Below are 25,948 nucleotides of genomic sequence, written 5' to 3'. Positions count from 1 at the left end.
TATCGAATCGATGACCTCACAAGCGGAAAACTATTTCAATTTTATCGATCGAATCAAATTCGAAAATTTTGTAGTTATGATTGCAAATGAAACCGATGAGACAATTTCTAGTCTTGATCGAGCTACAGATTTTATCTCTCCTTATATCGATGAGAAGCAAAATTTGAACGAATCGAGGTCACAAATGGAAAAAATTGAATCGGTTCTTAATGATGCAAATAAGAAGATCATCTCTTCAATAACCGTTGCACTGGATGTCCAAAGAGGGTTAAACCATTCTCGGGAAGCTATCAAAGAGATTATCATTCCTCGAAGTAGTTCAATGAAAAATATGGAATCTGGAATTATCGATAATCTGAAAGAATGTCAGATCAAAATCGATTTGTCTGAGCCGATCATTAAGAGTACCGATGAATCGTTTACGGATCTTCTTGAGATCAGTGGTCGATTAAATGGTCTTAAGGATTCTCTTAAAGAACGAATGTTTAATCCGGAAGAGCTTCAAGATTCTGAGCTGAAAGAATTGACAGCAAGAGCAACGGAGCACTCGTACAATCTTGATCGATCTGCTAAAGATCTTGATTCGCTCTTTTTGGAGGCCATTCGAAAAGCAGATATCAATAGAACCATGAAAGCTGCAACCGCCTACGAAGTAATTGAAAAGGCGATTGAATCAGCTGAATTATCATTGACCAATTCGATTAATTTACTTGCGGAAAAACCATGGGAAGGACTTCGAGATAAAATCTCAGCATCTCGAACAGCCAGTACAGGTAACCGAACGGAAGCTGGTACACAACACGCTGAAATTTTGACTTTTGGAACGAGGGAATTAGCCCCATATAATGATACGATAAAAGAACTTAAATCCAGAATTGATCAACAAGGTGAAAAAATGAAAAGAATTGACGAAGATTTAAAGGCTCTTGAAAGTACCTCTTCGATTGAAAAGGCCGAAAATATTACATCCGAATCAGAAAAAGTCGTTAAAATCGCTCTTGATGCTCTTCTTCGAGCCGAAAAATATAGTTTGGAAGCGAAATCAATTGATAACATAACCAAACAGTTATATTCCGAGGAGAGAATAGCGTTTATGGACTTGCACGAAAGCAGCACAATGACCGGCATTTATTACAAGAGCAGCATCACGGACAAAATTACAGCTTCTAAAAGTCGAATTGATAATATGTTGACTCGAATTAATGATTCAAAATCAAGTTTAACGAGTCTTAAATCGATGATTAGCAAAGCTCGAGATTTATCTAATCGAATTGACATCGCGATGAAGATCCAACCAGGTTCGTTTTCACAATTGCGAAAACCGGAAGACTTGGAGAGCTCTGGAAGTTACAATAAGTTATCACTTTACTTTAACACGACTGAGTCTGAAGGACTATTGGCCATTATTGGTAACCTTCGATCTACGAACAATGGAGGTTCAAGGAATAAACGAGATTTTGAAACAACCGATGATTACATGGCCATATTGCTGAGTGGAGGTAAAGTTCGTGTCGTTCTTGACCTTGGAAGTGGACCACAATCGTTAGAAACCGAGACAAGGGTCAACGATGGCACTTGGACTTACCTAATTGTTGAGAGAATTGGTAAAACTCTTAAAATAACAGTTAATAAGGATAATAAGGAGATTGTAACTCATGGACATATTGACGGATTCTCATCGATACTTGACCTTAACTCTAAACGATCAACAATATTCTTGGGATCAATTCCAAATGATTATGTTGTTCCAGATACAATTAATGTTAATAGTTTCAGTGGTTCATTGGCACATCTCACCCTTGGTGATACTCCACTTGGTCTATTCAACTATCAACGAGCTAAATATCTCACTGGAGACTTTATTCCCAATAGAACTGTAATTGAGGAATTGCACTTTTCTGGACGAGGTTGGGCTACAACGACAGTTGACACTTCTAAATTAGTCTCATCTTCACCAATTTCAGTGGACGTACGAACTTACGCTAAATCGGGACTCATCTTACTACTAACTGGTCCAACCGACTATCTAGCAATTCAACTGAACGATGGTCGACCAAGAGTCATCATTGACCAAGGAAGCGGTTATGTTTCACTTGAATATCCTGACAAGATAAACGATGGTAATAAACATACAATTGTTTTCGATCGAGCTTATCGAGATGTTACTTTGACCATTCGAGGTCGTGAACCAATGAGGTCACAAACAAGTGGATCACAAACAACCCTCGAACTTGACCCAGTCCTTTACATCGGCGGTTATTCAACTAAACACTCTTTACCTGAAGTATCACAAATACCTTTTGAAGGTTGTCTTAGTGATCTTAGCATTGATGCTAAAGCCGTTTCGCTCAGTAATACAACCATGACTCCGGGAGTGATGACAGGTTGTCCTGATTCGGGTGTTCGTGAAGCCGTTTTTGAACCCGATCAACCAGGATTCATTGAGATGCCTCTTTCTATTGAGATTTTTGAATCAGTTCAGATTTCATTCAAATTCCGTACCAATTTAAGCGATGGTTTACTTTTCTTTGCAACAAATCCCGATCAACCTTCGAACTCATTCATGGCCATTTATATTCTCGACGGAACTCTCACTTTAACCACTCATCCTGGAACAACAATTAAATCTTCAGGTTTCCGTTATGATGACAATGAATGGCACTATGTTATGGCCACAAGGAATTCCTATCAACTTCGACTGGACATTGATGATAAAACTGAAGTTGATTTGGACCTTAGCGCACCCGTTGACTTGAATATACCAGCAGGATCTTTCTATATGGGTGGAGCACCGAATACATTTGCGACAGTTCTGAAAGATTTCAATATTTCCGATAAATTCATTGGGTGTATTGGAGATGCAGTGGTTCATGATAAGTTCCAAGACTTAAGAAAAGCGACAAAAGTTCAAGGTGCTACTTTGGTAACATGCAAAATAGTCAGTGATGGAAAATCTCGAAAAGTCAATCGAACTCAAGTCACATCAACTCCACCACCAGAGCCAACAACTCCAGCGCCAAGAAGACAATCACCTTGTGCTCTTCCCCTTGATCCAAACTATCCAGAGATATCGATTGCTACCCATGGACGTCGATTCTTCAGCAGTGAAGATTCTCGAGCTGAGATTAAGTTGGCCTCTGAAACGATAGGCAGCATGCAGACAAAAGCTTCTGTGACACTCGAATTCCGTACTTATCCTCAATATAAGGATGAAAGTGCTCAAGGTATCATGTTGATTCTTACTGATGCTCAATATGTTGATCTATTTGCCGTTTACATGAAGAATGGTCAACTTTACCTAACCTGGAATTTGGGTGGTGGTTTGATGACCATTGGTGCGAGTAAATTAAATAATCAATATGATGATGGTGCTTGGCACTCGGCCACTTTCAGTCTCTCCTCTCGAGAAGGTACAATCAGTTATCCAAATGGTGATAAATTGACCGGAATCGCTCCTGGAAACTCACAAAGTTTGAACATCGTTTCACCCGCTTACATCGGTGGTCTACCGAAATCTGGTGCTGAACGAATCAAGAGTTTACTCTTCAATATAACCCATTCTTTCCCAGGTTGTATTCGCAATGTTATCATTGGTGGAATGGCAGTTTCTCTTGAAGACACTACTGGACTGACCTCTGGAAATAAGTTCTACAACGCACCGCCATGTTCGGACTCCATTGAGGAGGGCACTTTCTTCAATGGACAAAACAGTTACCTTAGTTGTTACGATAGATTTAGAATCGGAAGTAACATCGAATTCGATTTCATGATTAAACCTCGAAACAATTCTGGTTTACTTGCAGCCTCTTTCGGTAATCCAGATGATAAAGGTCGAATCACTGATTATTTGATCGTTAAATTGGTCGATGGTAGAGTCGTTGCTTCGATCAATAATGGCGCTGGACCAAAAGATTCAATAATGACTTTGCTAAGCAATATCTCCGTTTGCGATGGTTCTTGGCATTCGATTCAAGTGCTGAAACTTCAAAATGCTCATTTTGTTTCCGTTAATGGTGCAAGTGCTTCAGGTCTTATTTTCGGCCCTGGAGGTATCAATGTCGCTGATACAGTAACGCCGATGTACTTGGGAGATGTACCAAATGGTTATCGAACTAAATTCCCCGATTTACCTCCTCCTTATATTGGTTGTATTAAGAATGTTAAATACAATCGACCCGCTGTCAGTGAGGGTAAACAAATAATCAATGTTGATCTGGTCTTCGATTGTAAAAATTCTGGAAATGCCGTTAATCTTTGTCCAACTGTCTAAAAGTTTTCTAGACGAACAAAAATATCGAACAAATTTCCAACCACAAACTACATTGTAAATTTAATATCATTTCATCTTTTTCTCTCTCACCCTGTTTGCTTATGATCTGAAATAAGACTTAAAACGATTTCGAAGAAACAAAAATAAAAGAATATAACAAATTTTAGGATAAAAATTTACTTTCTTGTTATAATTACGATTACACTCAACGAAATTATTAAAATCGCCGCTTCTATAAATTTGAACATATTAATTAAAGGAAACTTCAATTTTTTTGACTAAAATAAAAACAATCTCAAGAGTAAATTAACTAATTAACTTATGTTTCACTTTGATTTGTACTCACCAACTTATTTTCACCTTTTTGTTGCTTTCGACGGCTCATTGATGCCACGCTTGGTTACTATATGTAGTTTTATAATGACATTTATTCACACTTCTTTCGTCTACGACCATACCAAGCTGAAAGCACCGGATCCCGTCCGATCTCCGAAGTTAAGCAGCTTCGGGCCGGGTTAGTACTTGGGAGGGAGACCACTTGGGAACCCCCGGTGTTGTAGACACTTTTTGACTCTTTTACTTTCATTGATTTGAAACTTTCAATCCTTTGATTGGATCGATTGTTTCATATTATTGATTTTCTTTTGTCAATCAAGAATATTAATCAATCTAATCAGAGTTATAATTTTCCTGGAGAAATAGGAAAATCTTCATATTAAAATGCTTTTCTTTTCAAGCTTTTCAAAAGAAATTGAGTAAATTTTCTTGTGAACATATCGACTTATTATCGTAACCATGAGTATTATGAGAATTGGAATTTGTAATCTTCCCCCAGCTCATTATGTCACAAGTTCAACTACAGTTGATGGCATATTCGCACCGATCATACGACTCACCATCTCGTCTTTAATGACCGAAGTCAATTTAACTCTAATTAACATTGAAAATTGTAAGAATGAGAAATGCTTTAAGAACGGAACTTGTATTGGACCTTTGAGAGATCTACAGACTGGAAAAGTCGATTATATCTTACAGACTTATTACAATATTCTAAAAGATTTGGGAACCAACAACTTGACCAGCGCTTCTCTATTTTCAGAAAACGCTTGTTACTTGGCTCATAAGCGACAATTAAAGTTGAATCTCGATTATTCAAATTTCATTGATTTCGTCTATTCCTTTGATTTATATTTCTGGTCCATGTTTATTTCTTCATTTGGTTCACTATTAATTGTCTTGAGTCTCTTAATTAAACTTCATCAAAGGTCAATTTCAATGATCAACATTCTCTGGACCCAATTAATGTACATATTGTGTCAACATCGAGATAAACTTTTCGCTTTAATTACCAAACAAAATCTACTTGTTTTCATTTTATCTCTTCTACTAATTAGTAAATTGTTTTCAAGTTCACTAGAAACTGGTCTAGTTTCGTATCATGATTGTATAAAACTAAATACACTCGAAGATATAATCGAGCATAGTTATCAACCGATCTCTTTCTCGAAGATTGAATGTCGTCACGAGTTTCAAAGAGCTTTGGACTCTTTCAATGGTCGATTCTCGTCACGAATAACAATAAGAAAAATTCCCGATCTTCTTATGAGAGATTTGTATGAATTCATCAAACTTAAAGATCATGTGATCGTTTTAACTCAGGATTGGGTTCAGATGATCAAGAGCTTTGGTTGTTTTACTGATCGAGAATACGAAATGAATGAACCTTTCGAGAAATCCAACTCGCCAATATTCACCTCTCTTAAAGGTGTTCTAATCAACAAATATGGCGATCCAAGAATTAATCGAATAATAATCAGGCGAAGTTACTCATCATTCGAAAACGGACTGAGTAAAGATGACCTTTCGACGAAACTCTATGCGAGATGTTTAGGTGTCGACAGTTCACCGATTTCTTGTCTTGATTACAAAATGGAAGTAAAAGTTTCAGTGATTCCAATTACAATTAATTATCTTATTGCTCCTTTGCTAATTATGATCTCAGGCTATTTGATTGCTCTACTATTCTTATTGGCTAATCACCATTAACAATTAAGGATTAAGACAAGATAATTTGTTTCTTGTAATACTATTAAACAGTTACTTTTGTTTACGGAAATAAACTTGAAACATTAAACTAATTGTATCGATTTAATAATTATTACAATGTTTTTAATTGTTGTCAAATCAAAATCAAGGTCATAATATTGTAAATGGAAAAAGGAAAAATATAAAACAATTACTTTAACTATCTTTCAATCTATCAATATATTAATTAATTAATTCACATTTGTTTACTGTCAACAGTTTTATAAAGACATTTATTAGCTTCTCTTTTGTCTACGACCATACCAAGCTGAAAGCACCGGATCCCGTCCGATCTCCGAAGTTAAGCAGCTTCGGGCCGGGTTAGTACTTGGGAGGGAGACCACTTGGGAACCCCCGGTGTTGTAGACACTTTTTGTTTCTTTTGTACTTTTCATTTATTTGAAACTTTCCCTTGCCTGATTTTTATCGTTTTTCTATCCTTCCACCATGACAATATCGTAATAAGTGCACTTATTGTTAATACACTTGGTAATTAAATAAACTCAATTAGTGAATTTGATGAATGAAACGTTAAATTCACAAAAACTACTCGAATAGTTTTGGCCAATTATCAACTCTAAAGTTTTGATTATCTTCGTTAGTTATGGTGACGAAACTCTTGATATTTTACTTGTTCTCTTTATAATCTACCCGGTGTACCCAAGACATTTATCAATTAATAAATAAGATTATCGAAATATATCTGGATGAAAAAAACATTTCCACTTTAAGTCTCTTTCTCATCTCAATAGATGTCACTAAAAGAATCAAATTGAATAGCATTAAATCATGATGAAATCAAGACAAACAACAACACTTAATTTACCAATTAAATCTAATTAGTGGAATACATCAGATTAGTTGAACTATTGTATATACATTGGAAATTGAAAACGATTAACAACCAACTAAATTACCAATTGACTTAATTGTTAATCGTCTCTCTTTGCGAAAGCTTCTCGATCAATTTTTACTCTTTCACGTTGGAAACGAACCAATTAAAAAGAAACTGTGTAACGAAAAGACTGGAATGAATCGATTGTGCTGAACGAACATGGAAATCATAACGGAACCATCATCATTCTGTTCATTCTAATATCTACAATGTTATTCTATTACATCTTTTTACATGAGAAAACCACCAGGGAATAATTGCCGCACAAAGTTAGAAAGAAATGACCTCCGAACAGTTCAAATTTACGATTACATGTACTTATTTTCATTTTTTTTGTCTCATAATCTCAACTGTTAATAATCTAAAAATCTTTCAATATTGTGGCCTTAATAACATTTATGCGTAAATGCAAATAGTAATTGCGATTGTTACTAATCTGAATAAAGTATCATGAGTGTTTGGTGAACCATTGTGGTTTAATTGGCACAACTTCGTAAAATTTGTCAATTTTTGACGAACTAATTGTTTGTCCGGCAGGAATATCATCCATTATTTTCGCATGGAAATCTCAACTTTGCTTCACATTCTAACCTCATTTTCACCTTAAAGATAATCATGCCAATTTCTGTATGAAGTATGATGAATTTCAATTCATCGATCCCTCTCTTGATGTTGAAGCTTAAAATTAATAAATCAATGTTTTTAATTCTCGTCTTTTGTTGTTCGTGTACAGTTTTGGTTTTCAATCAATTTGTTCATTCCATTGGTCGCATTTTGGTTCTAATTCAAATAGTTCAGTGACAATCAATTTTTAAAGTTTCTCTTAAAGTGAGATGTATTTTGATTTCGCTCGTTGTCAATTGTGGAAACAATTGATTTGGAAATTATCAAAATTCAACCATAGAGATAACTTGTTCTTTCATTCAAATGCAATCAAACATAAGTGAAATTTAAATATGATTAAAAATGATTGTTGATTTAAAGTCCATTCAGTTTAGTTGATGATGTTGGTTCTGATGACGATGATGAAGAAGATCGATTAGATGTTTCAGCGGCATTTCTCAAAGCTTCGGCAAATGAGAGTAAAAATGCTCGACGCTCATTGTGCATCTCCTGAAAAAAGAGAAAATTTAATTTAACTAGTTATCGATAAAAAGTAGATTAGAATCATTTGATTTCGATTATGGTGGAGTAATTAACCAACCCTTTTCTGTTCATTGATGAAACTTTTCAGAGATTCAGGTGACATGTCTCTTAAATGGTGGTGGTTGATGACATAGTCTGATGAATTAACAGTATCATGAGAAGAAGACGCAGTTAAATTATTAAGCCGATTCTCAAGTGCATCCAATCTTTCATTCACTTGTCGGCTAAGAGAATCAACCGAAGACTGAACTCGAGTTAATGCAGTAGTAATGGGAACTAATGATTGGGCTAATGATGGAGCCATGGATGATGGCGATGAATTGGATGAGTAAAGAGCGGAAGAAAGGTTCAAACTATTGATTGAACTGCGATGTGGATGATGAGCAATACGATTAGCATAATCATTGTCACCAGAACCTGGATGATGATGAGCTCGACCTGAGGAATTGTAAGACTGTGAATTAGCAGGTAATGATGGAAGTGGCCTTGAACTGCTTGAAGATGAAACTCCAGAGGGATCAGTGAATGATGGTCCATGTCTTGGTGATGAGGAACAATTAGAATTTTGATAATTTCTGGATGAGGCACTAACTAAATTTGATTGACCAACATGGGATACATCAGGATGGGAGAGACGATTTTTCAATATTCCTCCAACAAATGGAACATGATTATTATTAGATGATGTCAAATTCAATGGATTGGCAGTAACTGATCTCTATATTAAAGTAAAAGATAAACGTATAGATTAGATTTTTTCTTCTTCTTCTCATCTTTGAACAATAATATAACATTTAGAGTATCAAATTTGATAGACTCACATAACCAGATGAATTTGATTGGTTGGTTAAATCATTTGATCTGAATGATTGAGCGGCTGCAAATGATAAACTTTCCGGAGAATCGTCTTCAGTTGCTGAATTATTATTGGCTGAACTGGTTGGAACTCTCAGTAAATCTGGAAATGTAACCCATGGAGGCTCAGATCTATTCAGAGCTTGAAAGCTCTCAGGTGCATCATCTTCAACACCTGAACCAACATCTTCTACATCCTCATAATATTCATTGGAAGCCGTTGGATCACCACCGCCATGGAAGCTATTTGGATTTCCTGGTAACTAGAAAAGGTAAGAAAATAATAGAAAACAAGAGAATCATTAATAAAATATAAGGAACAAAATATAGACATTTTTCGATGTCTTTTCTCTGACAAGAGGATAGAAAATAGAATAAAGAGATTCGAAAGTGAATCACAATCATGATCATAACAAATCACCACACAGAATTAAGATTATTCATGAATACGATTGAGATGAAAGTCTCCGAGAGAAAAAGTGTCACAACAAAGAGATGAAAAGAGAGAGAGAGAGAAAGACATAGATTCTCTTTCATTTTTCACTGGATGCGATGAAATATTGAAATAAATGGAAAATAGAAATTACAAAGACTCACCTTAGATTCTTGATCATTATTCATGTTGGTGTTTTTAATGAAGAAAACGAAAAGCTCAGTAAATGAGAATACAATTAACTCAACATGACATAAACAAAAATGTTTCACTATGAGAATCCTTAAAGACAGAAATGAAGTAAACAAGAGATGATGTTTATGTTGAGAAGACAAAAACCAGAGGGAGCACAGAGAAAAGGAAGACAAAGAGAGGAAATTAAATGTTATCACAATTAATGGAAAAATGTTAAAAAAATTAGATTAAATTAGGAACAATTAGTTAAGTGATAATCTTTTCGACAAACAAACAATCAAATAACATTTCAATTCTCAAATAAGAAACACTAATCATCAAAGCCGACAGACCTTTGGAAAAATATTGACATAGAAACAGTGAAAATTGTCAAAGTGATTTAATCAACATTAATTTCTTTGGATAATTAACATTAATTAAAGATTTAGTTAATAATTTAAATGACAATTAAACTCCAAAACGATCAAAAAACTTCTCAATCAAAGAGTAAAGATTTGATTGTTTACAAAAAAAACACAGAGAAACAAAATCACAAGAGAAATTGAAATTAAATGTTAATCAACTTTGTCTATTTCCACGAAATTAACTGTATACACTAATTGTCGTTAATCAGATGATGATAATTGATAAAATTGATGATAATTAAATTCACAGAGAAACAAATTACCAGGAGATGAAAGAAAAGAAAACCAATAACTGAGAATTAATTGATTCTAATCAATGGATGAGTAGAAAAACTTAACCACAACAATAAGAAGAATAAAAAATTTTGGATAAATTGGAAGGAGAGATAATTAGCAATTAACCAGAAAATTCTATTAATGAAAAACAGTAGAATTAATAAAGAAAAAAGAAAATTAAACCACAACAATTGCGAAAAAGAATCAACAATTTAATGGAAAAAGAAAGAAAATCTCAAAAAGAATAGAATTTGAATTTGTTCTTCTCTTCCATTTGTTTATGTTTTTCTTTTTCTCTTTCTTTCTATCCTATTCTCTTTCTCTGTTCTCTTTACTCTCTTTCCCTTCTTTCCTCCCATAAGCTTTTTCTCCTCTGTCTTCATTTAATTTTCTTTCTCTTTACCCTGTCGTTAATATTTTCTCTTCTCTTTCTCCCTCTTTCTAGGGCTTGGTTTCAGCTCTCAGTATCTTACAGGTTCAACACCATCATTACTATCATCAACTTCATCATCATCATCATCTTCTCATCATCATCATTCCTCTAACACCAAACACTTGATTTCTTTTTAGCTCTTTTTTTTATATAAATATATAAATATATCAAACTGTTAATCATGTCCAGTAAAACCTATGATTATTTGTTTAAATTGTTGTTAATCGGTGATTCCGGTGTTGGTAAAACTTGTATATTATTCCGTTTCTCGGAAGATGCATTCCACCAATCTTTCATTTCCACCATAGGTAAGTTTTAATTTCTCATTTTTCCTTCTCGTCATCATCATCTGGTTGTTTTTTAGCCTTATCATGTAGTATTGATTCAACCATTTACCATCTCCTATCTCTTCACATACACACCACAATTTTTGTTCTCTACTTGTTGAACTTTTATTTTTTTTTCTCTAAAATTTTTTTCTCTTTAACCTCATCTCACACATTCTATTCTATTCGCTGTTGTTGACATTTTATTCAAAATTCCAAATTCTCTCTTTCTCTCTTTACAACACCAACAGAGTTTGTGAGTGTGAGTGTGGTTGTGTGTCTTTGTTGATTGTAATTGTACACCTGATACCCAACCTCTTATTTTCCGAGTTTTTAGTTTTCTGGTTTGTACATATGTAAATTATCAACTTGAGTCTGATTGTTGGGTCACTTTGTTTTCAAATGGATTCACAATTTGTTGATCATTGTCATCCCTACATTTTATTCACTTGTAATCATTATGTTAATTGCTAAAATTACTGTGGTTTTAATGGTGTACATGATGAGGTACAATAACAATAATCACTACCCCTCCTTTACCCTCACTCACTCACTCTTTCTTTCTCTCTCTCTCTCATTCTTTAGCTTTGTAACTAATATTTGTCCTTGTTTTTTGTTTCTTTATTTTCTTACCTTTTTTTAATGTAATTTTCTTTATTCTCATTTTTCTGATTGTTGTTTTTTTCTCTTTCTCTATCAGGTATTGATTTCAAGATACGAACAATTGAATTGGAAGGTAAAAAGATCAAACTTCAAATATGGGATACTGCTGGACAAGAACGATTTCGGACAATCACTACAGCCTATTATCGAGGTGCTATGGGAATCATGCTTGTCTATGATGTTACAAATGAGAAATCGTTTGAAAATATTAAAAATTGGGTTAGAAATATTGAAGAACACGCTGCCTCTGATGTAGAGAAGATGATTCTTGGTAATAAATGTGACATCGAAGATAAGAGACAAGTAACAAAGGATAGAGGAGAACAGGTACTTTACCTAAACCACATCATGACCTCTTCTTGACACTTCTCATCCCAATTAATCTAAACCAGTTATCAAACTTTTCCATGATCATCAATTATATCTTAGAACCGATTTTTTTAACCAAAAAAACTTCGATTCTATCGTTACCAATGACACCCAATCACCTTTTACCTTGAAACTTTCAGTCTAAATCAGGAACATTGATTCAGTATTTGTTTTCTCTCTCCCTCCCTGTAATAAGTGTTAATTATCTTGTACAGATCATATAACATGGTGATTCCTGAAACATTAACGATTATCCTTTAGATTAATTTACTCTCTTTAAACACCAACAACTGAATCATCATTTGTTTTTCTGTCAAGAGGAGTTTCTGTTTTCCACTTGTTCCTTTTATCCATAATTTTGATAACTTGATTTCTTCTAATTAATTAACATGCGATTTATTTAATTCTATTTTCCCTTCGGCATCTTATTATACCTTTTCTCCAGTTAGCAATTGAATATGGTATCAAATTCATGGAAACCAGTGCAAAAACGAGTATCAATGTTGAAGAGGCCTTCGTAACTCTCACAAGAGACATTAAGAGAAAAATGGAGAAAAAATTGGTTAGTTTGCAATTTGAATCAATTTCTCCAATTATATCTTACTAATTATTTTTACCTTTTCTATTTACATGTGATCTTCACTGATTGTCAATCAACATTGGACAATCAACTGGACCTTCAATCATTTCTATTTATCATTCGCCCAACACCAGAAGGTAGGAATCATCATTAATCTGACAGATTCAATCTCTCTCATCATCTATTCAGTTAACAAAATGGGCGGAAATCAGCTACATATTAGCATATCTTTTCATCTTTAACATCATTAGTCAAACAAGGCGATTGATTGCAATCAATTTGAATTTAATTAACAAGTTGATCTGTCAACTAGTTAATATTAGAGATAAGGATTCGCTTAGTTATCAACTTTTCTTAAAGTTTTACTTATTTCCTTTTCCACTTTCTTTTTTTCCATGGATCTGAATCTCTAAATTAGATTCAACCCTAATTGGATTTTCTTTAATCACTAATATATTGAGTAGAGGGGTTTTCAGGGCTGTAGCTGGTTGGGGAGTGTGGTGGACTTGTATGGTACTGGGACTAAAGGGGGATGAGAAGAAGTTGGTGAATATGATGGATTTGTGGGGAGTGTGATGCACTTGTAGGGTGTTAGGACTAGTCTTATATATCGTTAAATTGTGATTCAGTAGTACTTCTTGAAGATGGTAATAAAGACTATCACCTCATCTAATTTAGATATTGATCCAATTAACAGATTGCATGATTTTCGCTCAACTTTTGTTATGTTTTGTCTTTTTTTTCGATTCCATTGTTTCTAATGAGATTTTCTTCTTTTTTCTTGAATAGGATGCTGCGAATCCAATGAGAACAGGACAACAAGTTAGAGTTAGTGAGCCATACTACAAGAAGAGTCGTTGGTTTTGTCTGTTGACATGAGACTTCAATTTTGGCACAAAATGTATGATGAATCCCTGGAAGAGAAAAAGAAAACCATAATTAAAAATTGTGGCGATTTTCAATTAATTCAGTTGATTACTTACATTGAAGAAACAATTCTGGCCCCCAGAATTATCATTTATATTGAAAGGAAAAATTTTGTCTTTTTTTACTTGATCATGAAGATAATTATTAATACCAACAATCGGAAATTATTCTTAATTGACCTAAAGTTGATCAAGGCTGACTTTCAATTTCCGCGTTTAATGTTAGAAAGTAAAATTGAATTAAAGGTCATCGAAGGAGAGAGAGAGAGAGAGAAAGAAAAGTGAGAAAACTATAATAAGAATTGAGAACTGACAAGGACGAATGACCTTAAATTTGATGGTCAAATAAAATGACAACAATTACGTCTTGGTAATCATTTACCTTTCGGTCCTGAATTTAGTTTTTCCCCTAAAACCAAACCTAAACTAATCCAACGTAATTAGTTACAATTATTTCCAGTAAATTCTTGAAACATGGTTGCTCCTTTCATCATTTTCATTCACCAAGGAACAGACAAATACACATAAAACATGTAACATATTCATCAGGGCAACTCAGTAATTAATGAGCAAATTGAAAATAGAAAATTGTAACCACGGTTAATCATTGAAAATAATTAGCGGGTCCAAGTGAAAGTGTGTATGTTAGATTAAGTAAGAGATTATAGTGAGAGGGAGAAGCCAAAACAAAAATGGAATAACATTGAAATGATATAACAAATAGAAAAACAGCAAAAAGCACAATTAAAGTTGATCACTTATATAACGTTTCCTGGTTTTAACAATTTTCTTTTCTGGCAAATCACCTAAAGCAAAGAGAATAAACAAAAAAAAACATTAAAAAAATTGTATTAAAATGAAAGATTCAAATTCCACAAAAAGAACAAAAAAAATAGAAAAGAATAGAATAGAAAAGAGAACAGAACAAAACAAAACAATATCTCAGCCATTTTGATTTTAGAGACTTGAGACATTAAAATGGACAGAAAATTATCAATGAAGATCACCTTTGATAAGTTGGACAATAAACAGAATCACAATTAGAACAATGAAACCATTGAATAACAATTAACAGGGAATAGAAAATGAAACTGAATCAAAGTGAAGAATATGAAAAAAAAAACAATAAAACAGATGATTGAAGGGAGACACAGAAAGAGAAAGAAATTGTCAATGCGACAATGACATTGATTAGATTGTCGATCGTTACCCGATAATTGTGATCGAAATAATTTCTAATAATAATTAAACTCTAATGATAACATTGACCTTAGAAAAAAAGTCTCTTATTGTGAGCAGAAATTAATTATATCATTAATTTAATGAAGAAAAGAAATGCCGGATATCCTTCAAACGAATTACCAGATGGCGCTGCTCGTTTTCTCTATTTTCGTAATTCTCATTTCTGGTTTCTCGTTTTTTCACATTCGAAGTTTCAATTTAACAAGTTACTTATCAAGTCGCTGGTTAATTATTATTACCACAGTTTAGTTTTTACTCGGTTTTCTTGATTGTGGTCACTTTTCCCTTGGTCAGTTAATCTTTTAGTTCTGTTGTCACCATTGTGGTTTCTCGTTGTTTTTACTTTGGTGTTGATAGAAATTATTTTATATCAAAATGTGTTCTGATTGTGTTTTAACCAAATTGGATGAAAAATTTCACCGAGCCAACGGGTAAGTGATTTAATTTAGTTCACAATTAAACTTGTCAATTAATCTTTCACTTTGAGACTATTAAGATTTTCTTTTGTGTCAATTTATTCACTTTTCGTTAGGTGCATCATATTATCAAGTTTCTAATTTCGTTGTTGTGATTAACGAGTGAGATCGTAGTTTGATTGTCATCAATTGAGTAAAATTGATTAATTAACATTTTTGATTGTTGGTTCTCGGAAAGAAACTATAATCAAGTTAAGAAACTTTCGCAACGATTTCGTTGGAAATTCCGTAATTTCAAATTTTCGTCACGAAATTAGTGAAAACTATTGACAATCAAATTAGTTAGTTAATTAATCATCCAAAAAACAATCACCGACAATGAGATGATTAGATGATTTCTTGATCAATAATTAATCGAAAAGTTTTAATCGTTAATCAATAACATCCTTTAATTTGTCCTGAAAATCGCCCCTAAGCCCTAGGCCCCACAAATGGCTAACAATCAGATGATATAATAAAATCAATCAGTAAATTAACTTGAATTAACAATCAAACTTGACTAGCGACAAAAAAATTACATAGATTATTGCGTAATAATAATCGATAGTGATTAACCAGTTAATTAAGCACAAACAAATTACCATAATTGATTGATAACATTTTCCATGATGAAAACAAGAATCATAACTTAATGATTAACCATCAACATCCCAATCAATAAAACATAATCAATCAATTGAACAATCAATTGAATAATCTTGTATAATAATAATAACAACATCAACATAATGATTACAATAGAAATTAAATTGTTGATAATTTTCCTATTCTTTTACCTCATCGAAAATGATGATCAAATAAACAATTTACAATTTACAATTACAATTATAATAGAAACTGAATTGAGTTAATAATACACGAAAAACCAACTAAGGGATTATCAAGGTTACTTATCCAGTATCTTAATCTTCACAATGAGATTTCAGGGATTTCCAAGTTAATCAGACGTAATAACGATTATCAGGGTAAGGGCATTGGTAGTTATAAGATTAAGGTGTGTCCCGATAAGGGTTTTATTTAATCATCATCATCATGATTACTTAAATTGTTATTAACAGTATATTTGTCTTTCATTTAATTTTATCAATCAAACAATGTCCATGGATTGGAAAGTGTTAATAATCCAGATTTAACCATGATAATCATTTGTTGATTATTGTTACCATTTAATTGAGTTAAAAACCATCATGCTGATTCTCAATCAATGATTAATCAAATCCAATAGTAAACTACATATTTCCAATCAATTTAAATTGTTCGAGGTTAATAATTATTATCCCCCTTTCATAGTTAATTTATTTTTATATATAAATATATTAAAGAAAGGCAACAATTAACAACAATTAATGTCTTGAGGTAATAATATTATTATCCTAAATCATTTAGCTAATCACTTTTACCCACTCACAATTAACTAGTTTGTTTGATTATATTGCAAAGGGCAGAGTCAATCAATTGATTGCAATATAAAAATATATTGACAAAATTGTATTAATTATTATTATTATAATTATTATGATGATTACATATTGATAATGATAACAATTTAATAATCACAATTAGTAAATGATGATGATGATGATGGGCTAAATTGACCTCTAAAAAAGTTGATGATCAAAATTTATCTAATTGTTGATTAATTGTTATCTCATTGTTGTAATCAAACACTTCCTAGTTTCATTGTAACTTCAATGATGACCATTAGATTGTGTCCTTCATATGGTTAACAGTTAATTATCAACAATTAACTTATTGTTAGAAACGTTGTCCTTTTCCTATTATCAAGGTTGATACTTTTTCATTTTCTTGATTATCTAAAAAAAAAAGATGATGAGATTTGATTGTTATTATTATTAAAGTTAATAACCTGAAGAGACTTAATTGAAATAATAATAATTTAATCAACTCAATGTTATCCAATTGATTTATAATGATACAATCGCCTACAATTAACAGCTACTATTCAATAATTTACTGATTTAATTGTAATCATTCATTGATAAATCCCTCTTCATATTTGGTTAATCCTTGATTAGTATTACAAAGAAGTGAATTAATAACCTTGATTAACTTGAACCCTAAATTTTTACACAACAATTTAAACAGCCCATGTAATTAATTGTTAACTTGATTGAAACCATTGTTTGATTGTTGTTAATTTACTGATTGTGTTACCTTGATCATCTTGTTTCGTTTGTGAAAATTAAATAACCATTTCATTGTTAACAAGATTACAAATGATTAATATCAAAAGTAAATTAGTCCCTCTGATCATCTGATTTAACTTGATTGTTAAATTAATTAACAAATTGCATGAGTTAATAATTAAAACTATTACTTTACAATTATCTTTGCATGGTAATTGTTGATTATGATCAATACGATAATCATAATCATCCTGAGAAACCATTTTCTAATCATTTAATTTTGATTGTTAATCTTACAGAGAGAAACTGATTTTCTGTTAATTACTTAATTTAGTTCGTGATTATTATTATTATAAAAGTTTCTTGGGAAAATTAATAGTTAACGATTTAATTGTCATCATTGATCTTGATATATACTCTTGTTAATCACTCAATCAAATTTAATTCTTGTGTGGCTCTAATCTAGTTGTTGATTAGTAAATGAACTGATTTAATTTCAAGATTACTTGAATATTAGATTAATGATTCTGATGATTTGATTGATAACAATTTAACTTTCACTCTAATCAGTTAACAACATTTACTCATGTTAACATATATAACTTATCATTACCAGGTAACAGTTAATTATTAATAAACCATAAACGATTTGATTGTGATTAACCCTCAAGGCTTTTTAGTCAATACGTTAATTGAGTTGATTAAATATCATCAGAAAAACAGTAACATCAAATCAATTTTTTGCAATTTTCTCAACTTTAAACAGTAAGTTAATCATTTTGCTAATCAACAACAATCAACATCAAAATCCTGAGCATTAAAAAACTGATCAATTAATTGTTTTCTCAAACAACAATCAGATTGTTTGGTAATAATGATAAACAATTAACGATTAAAGGAAAAAGTTTCAATTCTAATTGTATATAAAAAACCTTGTTTCCTACTACAGTTAATGTATATTATTATTAAATCATCGTAATTAGTTGATTCAATTGCTAATCAATATCAACGACAATCTTGAACTTGAAAATATTGTCATTACGATGATTAAATTACAGTAAAAAAATTGATAAATTTCCAATTGTCAATAAATATCTTTCCGATGGTAAACAGTGATTAAAATAGATTGTGATTTAGAAAATTTTGTTAATTGTAATCAACGTAACAATCACCAATCAACAAATAGTTAATTGTTAAATATAAGAAACAAGGTAAATGCTTATGGACCAGCAGGAAATTTGAAACTGATTTAAATTATTATTATCACAATTATCTCATTCGTTTTCCGTTTAACTGAATTAACTGTTCTTGAGTCTTAAGGAAGTCTTAATTACAATTAACTTAACTACAATTAACGTTATGTAGAGGAAGAATCAATTTTATTTTTACCTAATTGTGTTCACATACAAAATGTTGAAAAACTTTTTATCCTCAAACTTGAACTTGTTTCAAGAAAAGGCTTAACTGTTAATCAACAATTGAATTAAATTAAATTGTTCACAAACTTTGACAGTTGATTGTTAATCATATATGTTTTTTTTATTAACTTTCAGTAACTTGATTAACACATTTGATTTTATACTAAATTAACATTTGATTTGCTTTGTTTTTATTTTTTCATTCATTTATTTTTTTTTATATTTATATTTTTAATTGTTTGAAATTTGTTTGATTTTTAAAAAAAATAACTTTTAATTGTGATTTAAATGGTTAAGAACTGGATCAACGGATAATATCTGTGCTAATCTACCAGATAATGATAATTGTGATGATGATGATTTAGCTGATGAAGAGGAAGACGAAGATGAATCAACTTCAATTGATAATCTAACAATTAACCAATTACTTATTGTGGACAAAGGTGATAACGGTAATTTAGATTATGTTGATACATTCAAACCAACGGTGACCCATAATCTTGACCATAGGGATCAAAGTAGTGACCAGTCATCATCATCATCATCTTTATTATCGTCAACACCATCTACATCATCATTATCATCAAATCAACAAGAGGATAAGAAAACAATTGAAGATGAAAATGATGACAAGTGTGAGGATGAGAATACATTTGATTATCGACATTATCAGAAAAATTCAAATCGTAAACGTAGTATAACGTAAGTGCTAATTAAACAACAATTAACGTTTAACTGTGAAATTTACTTAACATTGATAATTTGATTAATCATTTGATCAACTAATTGACACTACAACAGGAGTCACCTTCCATTGATGAGTTTAATTCAACGAATGAGGAATTCACGTCGTAAAAGTATTCGAGTACTTCGAGAAGGCTGGATGGTTCATTATACTGATCGAGATCCAAGGGTAAGTTTAATTGTCCATTAATTGGACAATTACAATGTGTGTTGTTAATTGTTTGTGATTTAATTTGATTAGGAAAAACGTCACTTTTGGAGATTAACACCGAAATCATTGACGATGTTTCTAAATGATCACTCGGTTAAATATTATCGAGAGATCCCGTTATCAGAGATAATCGCAATCATCCCTTGTTCTAATACTGAAGATCACTGTTTTGAACTTCGAACTTCAAATTTTGACCTTTTCTGTGGTCAACCTGATGATAGTTCATCTTCTTGGGAATCGGCACTTCGAGAAGCCTTGATGAACGGTGAATTTCAACACGTGGTAAAAGAAGCGGTAACAATTAACTTGTCGACACCAAATGACCCCAACAATAAGTCAACAAATACCGATGATCTTAGTCTTCAATATCAAATTTTCCCCGATGAAATATTGGGCTCAGGTCAGTATGGGACAGTCTATGGTGGTGTCCATCGTAAATCTGGCCGTGAAATAGCAATCAAGGTGATTGATAAAACTCGATTCCCACGAAAGCAAGAAGAACAATTAAAAAACGAAGTGTCTATATTACAATCGATTAAACATCCGGGAATAGTTAATCTCGAAAAAATGTTCGAAACGCCTGAGAGGATTTTCGTTGTCATGGAGAAACTTCAAGGTGACATGTTGGGAATGATTCTATCATCAGATACAAGAAGACTTTCCGAAAAGAAGACCAAATTTCTTGTCTATCAGGTAACAATTAACTAATTACAAAAGAAAGTCAAACAATTAACCTCCTTTATCCCTTTCGATTTAATTTTAATCAAGTTAATCAATTCATCGTCAAATCAAATGAAACAATTGAAATTTTCTCCTAAATCAAATCCTAATCAACTAATTTAATAATAATATTTTCATTTTCCTCTTGCCAATCAATTAAATTGTTTACCTTTTTATTTTAATTTAATTGAAAATTAGGTTGACAAAAATTGACGATTACATAAATAACAATTTAATTTTATTTTCCTTAACCAATACAATCAACTGAAAGGTTACATTGTCTTACTAAATTAGATAAATCAAAATTGATTATCATATTTTACTTTTCAACAATTAACCAATGATTAACCCAATAATCATAATCATACAAGGTTATTGTATCTAAATTGTTGATGAATCGCTTTGATTGTTTTACTGTTTAAATTGTTCAAAAATGATCGTTAATCAATCGCTTGTTTAAGTTAATCAACTATAAATTATTTGATTGGAAAAAGGTATTAATCATTAATTTTGATCACTATTAATTGACATTGGAATCAGGAAATGATTAAGTGACAATGGTAACTTAAGGTACCCACTGTTCATTGTCACTTTTGATTATCTTTATATAATTGTTAATCAATATACTTAAACAACAACGATAATTGTTCATAATTTAAGCTGTTAACAATTATAATTAAGGTCCAATGATTAACATTTAATTGTGTATATACATTTATTAATAATTGAAGGTTATTATATTATCTCCAATAAGTTTTTTTTTCTGATACGAATCAATAAGTTTGGTTAGTTAAATTGTCGCTAATTAAAATCACATTCAGAAAATGATCACAATCAATGATAACCGGAAAATAGTATCTACAATTAACTTTAATTATTTACCGTTAACATTAAGTTTCCATTAACAATTTTTCACTCGATAAGATCAACGATTATTACAAATATCATTAACTAATCCAGATAATGATCTTAATCCTTTGTGACTTTAATTATATTCATTGTTATTGATTAACTGAATATATTGATTGAAAATTGAGGATATTAAAATTTAGTTTAACTTATTAATCAATGTTATTGATAGTTAATTGTTGAATTTAATAAAAACCATGTACGATTCAAACATAGATTTTGTTTCTCAAATCAAATCAAACTAATTGTGACTTAATCATGAAACGTTCAGGTATAAGAATCAATTCCTTACCTGTTGAGGTGATTTCGTAATCTATTCAATCAGCGATTAATTAACAATTTGCTCTGATTGAGATTAATTGTTGGCCTAGTGTCCATTTTTCAATCGGCCGTTGTCCAGTCAGGACTAGAGAGAAGTGCTCGTGAAAGTGTTTACTTTATGGTCAAGCTTATAAAATGGTAGCTAATTGCCCTCGGGCTACTTGGTGATGAATCAACAATCAAAGGTTGATTTAAATGTATTGATTACAAATCCCTTTAAATTGGCTAATTGTGGTAATCGGATGAACTTAAGGATTTTCAATTGCTAAGAAATATTTGCTAATTCAATTGGATTGACAGTTTTGATGTTTTAATGAATCTTGATCATCATTGATTGTATTTTTTTTTGTTAAATTGTTGAAGGTTAATTGTTTGATTTTTCAAGGAACGGTAGATACAAACAGTTTGAGTGTTAAATTGCAATCTAATCATCTCATTTGATTGCTAATTTAAATTAATCATCAATGGTTGTCGTATGTATTTCAAAATTAACAAGTAACAATTTAAATCAAGGTTACTCAATATGTCTGACAATCAACAAATAAACAAACAAACATCAGGTTAATGATTTAAATAGTAATCAAGACGATGATCAATAAATTGTCTCGTTTAAATTGATTAACAAGAAAATTAGTGGATTATAATTGCTCTTTAATCATCATAATAATAAAATCAAATGATCGATACGAATCCTTGAATAATATTAAATTGTAATCAATTTAAATGATGATTAATGAGATTTTTGATCTAACCCTTTTAAACAATATTGTTAACAATTAGTTTTGCTAATTTATTTGAGAAACAATTTCAACAGTTAATTGTTTATTAGGTTAATTGGTGGAAAATATTTAAAAATAAATATTCCAGCAAATTGTTGATCACAATTAATTATCAGTAACAATCAAAATAACCTGTTGATTGTGAAACTTTTTTACACAATCAAATTGTTTATTTACAAGCAATTGTAATAATATTAACTGACCATGAGCATTTCTAGTAATCAAGTTAAAGTTAATCAGTAAGAAAAATAAAACTCCAGCAATTAAAATTAACCAAGAAAACCATTTGCAAATGGACAAACAAGTTGATCGTGATTTTTGATTGTAACAATTAATTTTTATTCAAGGTACAAGCATAAAGAAAATACAATGAACCACAATTTGTTTTGTAAATTAAATTAAATGTTAATTCAACACCAAATGATTAACTTGATTACCAGTGGTGATAATGATGAATGGATTAATGTGATTATCCTTCCTTAATCATCATCCAAACTCTAATCATGTTAATTTGTTTTCTTTTTTTTTTCTTCAAATTCTAATTCGTTTTGATTATCATTCTAAACCAGATACTGATCGCCTTGAAGTACCTTCACTCAAGGAACATCGTCCATTGTGACTTGAAACCGGAAAATGTGCTTCTCTCCTCAGACGATGAATATCCTCATGTAAGTACAAATTGCCCTTGAAAATTTGAAGAATCAAATTAATCACTGATGAAGAAATTGAATCAGTTGAAATGATCAACAGTATGATCATTGAATATTGACCAGTAAGGTTCAATTTCTGTTTACAATCCAAATCATTAGTAGCTTTAAGTTGATATTATGATAAACATAATTTTCTTCATTTTGATTCGATAATTAATTGGGCAGGTTAAATTGTGCGATTTTGGTTTCGCTCGAATCATTGGTGAAAAATCATTCCTACGAAGTATCGTCGGTACACCGGCCTATTTAGCACCGGAGGTTTTAAGGAACAAATCTTATAATCGATCACTGGACATGTGGTCACTCGGTGTTATAATCTATGTGAGCCTATCGGGAACTTTTCCTTTCAGTGAGGAAAGTGAAATGATGACTGACCATCACCATAATAATAATAATAATAATAATCCTTATCATCATCACCATCAATCAACCTCATCGTTTCTTTACCCACCCGATCCTTGGGATTCAATTAGTTTCCAGGCCAAAGATCTCATTGAAAACCTGCTTCAGGTTAAACCGAGGAAAAGGTTGACCGTGGAAAAGGCATTAAGTCATTTATGGTTTGATGTAAGTAAACAATTTACTAATTGTTGTATATCAACTCAACTAAACTCTCAGAGCTCATGTAATAATAATAATAATGATACGAGAAGAAGCAAAAAAATTATGAATTAAATCAATGAACAGAAAAAGAAGAAATTAAAAAAAACAAGGTTATCCAATTGCTAATCTCATGATAGTTAAGATGATAATAGTAATTACTATGAATTTTACCAATGAGATTTTTTTTCATCTTCGTTGATTCCTTGTTGTTTTATATTCGAGTTCAATGTCAGCATCAACCTGTATCATTAAAGTTGATGCAATAATCATAATTGTTTCTGATAGAATTTAATCTACATCGTTTATATAGTTGATTTTCACGAGTTTAGTAACGTCCATTTACTTGGCGACCTTCAAATCGCCAAGGTCACTCTTTATAATTTCCCTGCTTATCTATTTGTTACTTTTTCGACTTCGTCTTCATCTTCATCTTCATCATTATCTTTTTCTCTCCTTCTTTTTGTTTTCTCTTCAAGGATTCCAAGGTTAAATCTGATCTTATTAAATTGAAAATCTACCCTAGTCAACTTATCTTCCAGGAAGAGAGGCCTAACCTTGCTGAAATAAATCGTAAACGATGTTCACTTCCTCACATTTTTTCATTCTCATCTTTTGATCGGCATCACAAGAAGTATCATCACCATAAGGAAGCGGAAATCATTCCAAATATTGGCTCTAATTTGGATGTCAATAGTATCTATGAGCCAAAACGAACCAGTATAACATCAGCATTAAATTCAACACTTAAAAGTTTCCTTTTGAACACAACTACCGCTGGAAGACATTCGTTTTCAAAAGCAAATTGTTACAATCAAGATCAACAAGTTAATCAACTTCATTCAAAAATTGTCACTTAATTATCTTAAACAGCTGAGACTGTCAAAACAGCTTATACATGTATTACTGGACTCTCAAGACTTTTAAACAATGATAAATCTCATCTAAATATATACTCGAGCTTCAATTGATTAATAAGTTTCATTCAATTCTCAACTATGTCTAACAATTAAACCTTATTATCTTGGTGCATCATTTTAATTTTATACAATTGCTAAAATTTCCCATGTCTTTTTTTACGATGATAATAAATTAAAAGAAATTGCAAATTCGAAAACTTATTCATCTAACTGAATCAAAGTGTTACAATCGAAAAGAGGACATCTAAAGTAAAAGAGCAAAAAGTGTCTACAACACCGGGGGTTCCCAAGTGGTCTCCCTCCCAAGTACTAACCCGGCCCGAAGCTGCTTAACTTCGGAGATCGGACGGGATCCGGTGCTTTCAGCTTGGTATGGTCGTAGACGAAAAAGAAGCCAATAAATGTCTTTATAAACTAAAAAACGATTTACCATTGCGACACGTGCAATGATCTATGAATTTTTAAAAATTTTTTCTTTCAAGATTCGTTTCAATTGGCCAACATATCGTTCATCAGTATGCATCAGCATGAGGACTTGAGTTCTTTAATTTTTAAATTGTGAATAATCAGTCAATACGGTTGTTAAAGAGGCTTTAGTCAACCATTTACTTGCTGCGTTTTTGCGAGCATCAAACTTTTTTGTCTCTGTAAGCGAGAAACTTGAATCTAGTTAAGTAAACGCCAACTAGAAATAAATATTAAGCGCACTTTTCGCTTACAAATTTTTTGGCTAAATGAAATTGCTTCATGCATTCTGCGCGATATTTGTCTTGAATTTATGCTACGAATCAAACGCAAAAGAATTTTTTCATGCATAAATAATTTTTAATTTAATAAATCGAATAGAGTAATTTGTTAGCGAAAAATTAGTGAAAAAAATTAGTGGAAATTAGTG

General features: G+C 31.6%; 3 protein-coding genes, 1 long non-coding RNA gene and 3 other non-coding genes across 8 annotated transcripts; 4 read left to right on the top strand and 3 right to left on the bottom strand.

The window, feature by feature from the left end:
• Positions 1-4,714: 4,714 nt before the first annotated feature.
• Positions 4,715-4,833, top strand: LOC128388176 (5S ribosomal RNA). Its single transcript, XR_008325226.1, has one exon. It is a non-coding gene; the product is annotated as a 5S ribosomal RNA (ribosomal RNA).
• Positions 4,834-6,605: 1,772 nt separating this feature from the next.
• Positions 6,606-6,724, top strand: LOC128388175 (5S ribosomal RNA). The gene has a single exon (XR_008325225.1). It is a non-coding gene; the product is annotated as a 5S ribosomal RNA (ribosomal RNA).
• A 1,211-nt stretch (positions 6,725-7,935) lies between these two features.
• LOC128388068 (uncharacterized) lies at positions 7,936-10,756 on the bottom strand. Its single transcript, XM_053347419.1, has 4 exons — positions 9,849-10,756; positions 9,218-9,514; positions 8,455-9,114; positions 7,936-8,363 (listed from the first exon to the last, which is right to left on the bottom strand). The coding sequence occupies exons 1-4, from the start codon at positions 9,870-9,872 to the stop codon at positions 8,229-8,231; spliced, it is 1,116 nt and encodes a 371-aa protein (XP_053203394.1). The 5' UTR covers positions 9,873-10,756; the 3' UTR covers positions 7,936-8,228.
• Positions 10,757-10,887: 131 nt separating this feature from the next.
• LOC128388070 (ras-related protein Rab-8A-like) lies at positions 10,888-14,041 on the top strand. 2 transcript variants are annotated; one of them, XM_053347422.1, is made up of 4 exons: positions 10,888-11,300; positions 12,019-12,308; positions 12,796-12,912; positions 13,068-13,187. In XM_053347422.1, exons 1-4 carry the CDS (start codon positions 11,174-11,176, stop codon positions 13,170-13,172), a joined length of 639 nt encoding a protein of 212 aa, XP_053203397.1. In that variant the 5' UTR covers positions 10,888-11,173; the 3' UTR covers positions 13,173-13,187. The 2 variants fall into 2 exon arrangements, with proteins under 2 accessions (XP_053203397.1, XP_053203398.1); XM_053347423.1 differs by lacking the exon at positions 13,068-13,187 and adding an exon at positions 13,720-14,041 and having other exon boundaries at positions 10,896-11,300.
• Positions 13,918-15,166, bottom strand: LOC128388080 (uncharacterized). The gene is made up of 3 exons (XR_008325213.1): positions 14,864-15,166; positions 14,239-14,662; positions 13,918-14,056 (listed from the first exon to the last, which is right to left on the bottom strand). It is a non-coding gene; the product is annotated as an uncharacterized LOC128388080 (long non-coding RNA).
• A 153-nt stretch (positions 15,167-15,319) lies between these two features.
• LOC128388061 (serine/threonine-protein kinase D2-like) lies at positions 15,320-25,242 on the top strand. Its single transcript, XM_053347412.1, has 7 exons — positions 15,320-15,529; positions 19,437-19,841; positions 19,941-20,052; positions 20,125-20,787; positions 23,393-23,491; positions 23,699-24,100; positions 24,613-25,242. The coding sequence occupies exons 1-7, from the start codon at positions 15,474-15,476 to the stop codon at positions 24,991-24,993; spliced, it is 2,118 nt and encodes a 705-aa protein (XP_053203387.1). The 5' UTR covers positions 15,320-15,473; the 3' UTR covers positions 24,994-25,242.
• A 76-nt stretch (positions 25,243-25,318) lies between these two features.
• LOC128388174 (5S ribosomal RNA) lies at positions 25,319-25,437 on the bottom strand. Its single transcript, XR_008325224.1, has one exon. It is a non-coding gene; the product is annotated as a 5S ribosomal RNA (ribosomal RNA).
• Between the last annotated feature and the right edge of the window lie 511 nt (positions 25,438-25,948).

Source organism: Panonychus citri, unplaced genomic scaffold, assembly GCF_014898815.1.
Source record: "Panonychus citri isolate SS breed McGregor unplaced genomic scaffold, ASM1489881v1 Contig00095, whole genome shotgun sequence".
In the NCBI taxonomy this organism is placed as follows: Eukaryota; Metazoa; Arthropoda; class Arachnida; order Trombidiformes; family Tetranychidae; genus Panonychus; species Panonychus citri.
The sequence above is the reverse complement of the archived record's forward strand: the minus strand, read 5'-3'. Positions and strand labels throughout refer to the sequence as shown.

Excerpts from the sequence above, each read along its gene's own strand:
- LOC128388070 (XM_053347422.1), top strand. The coding sequence starts at position 11,174 with ATGTCCAGTAAAACCTATGATTATTTGTTTAAATTGTTGTTAATCGGT. Across the intron at positions 11,301-12,018 it reads ATCTTTCATTTCCACCATAG|GTATTGATTTCAAGATACGA; the intron begins GTAAGTTTTAAT and ends TTTCTCTATCAG. Across the intron at positions 12,309-12,795 it reads CAAAGGATAGAGGAGAACAG|TTAGCAATTGAATATGGTAT; the intron begins GTACTTTACCTA and ends CCTTTTCTCCAG.
- LOC128388061 (XM_053347412.1), top strand. The coding sequence starts at position 15,474 with ATGTGTTCTGATTGTGTTTTAACCAAATTGGATGAAAAATTTCACCGA. Across the intron at positions 15,530-19,436 it reads AAATTTCACCGAGCCAACGG|AACTGGATCAACGGATAATA; the intron begins GTAAGTGATTTA and ends TAAATGGTTAAG. Across the intron at positions 20,053-20,124 it reads ATACTGATCGAGATCCAAGG|GAAAAACGTCACTTTTGGAG; the intron begins GTAAGTTTAATT and ends TAATTTGATTAG.
- LOC128388068 (XM_053347419.1), bottom strand. The coding sequence starts at position 9,872 with ATGAATAATGATCAAGAATCTAAG. Across the intron at positions 9,515-9,848 it reads ATAATGATCAAGAATCTAAG|TTACCAGGAAATCCAAATAG; the intron begins GTGAGTCTTTGT and ends TACCTTTTCTAG. Across the intron at positions 8,364-8,454 it reads TCATCAATGAACAGAAAAGG|GAGATGCACAATGAGCGTCG; the intron begins GTTGGTTAATTA and ends CTCTTTTTTCAG.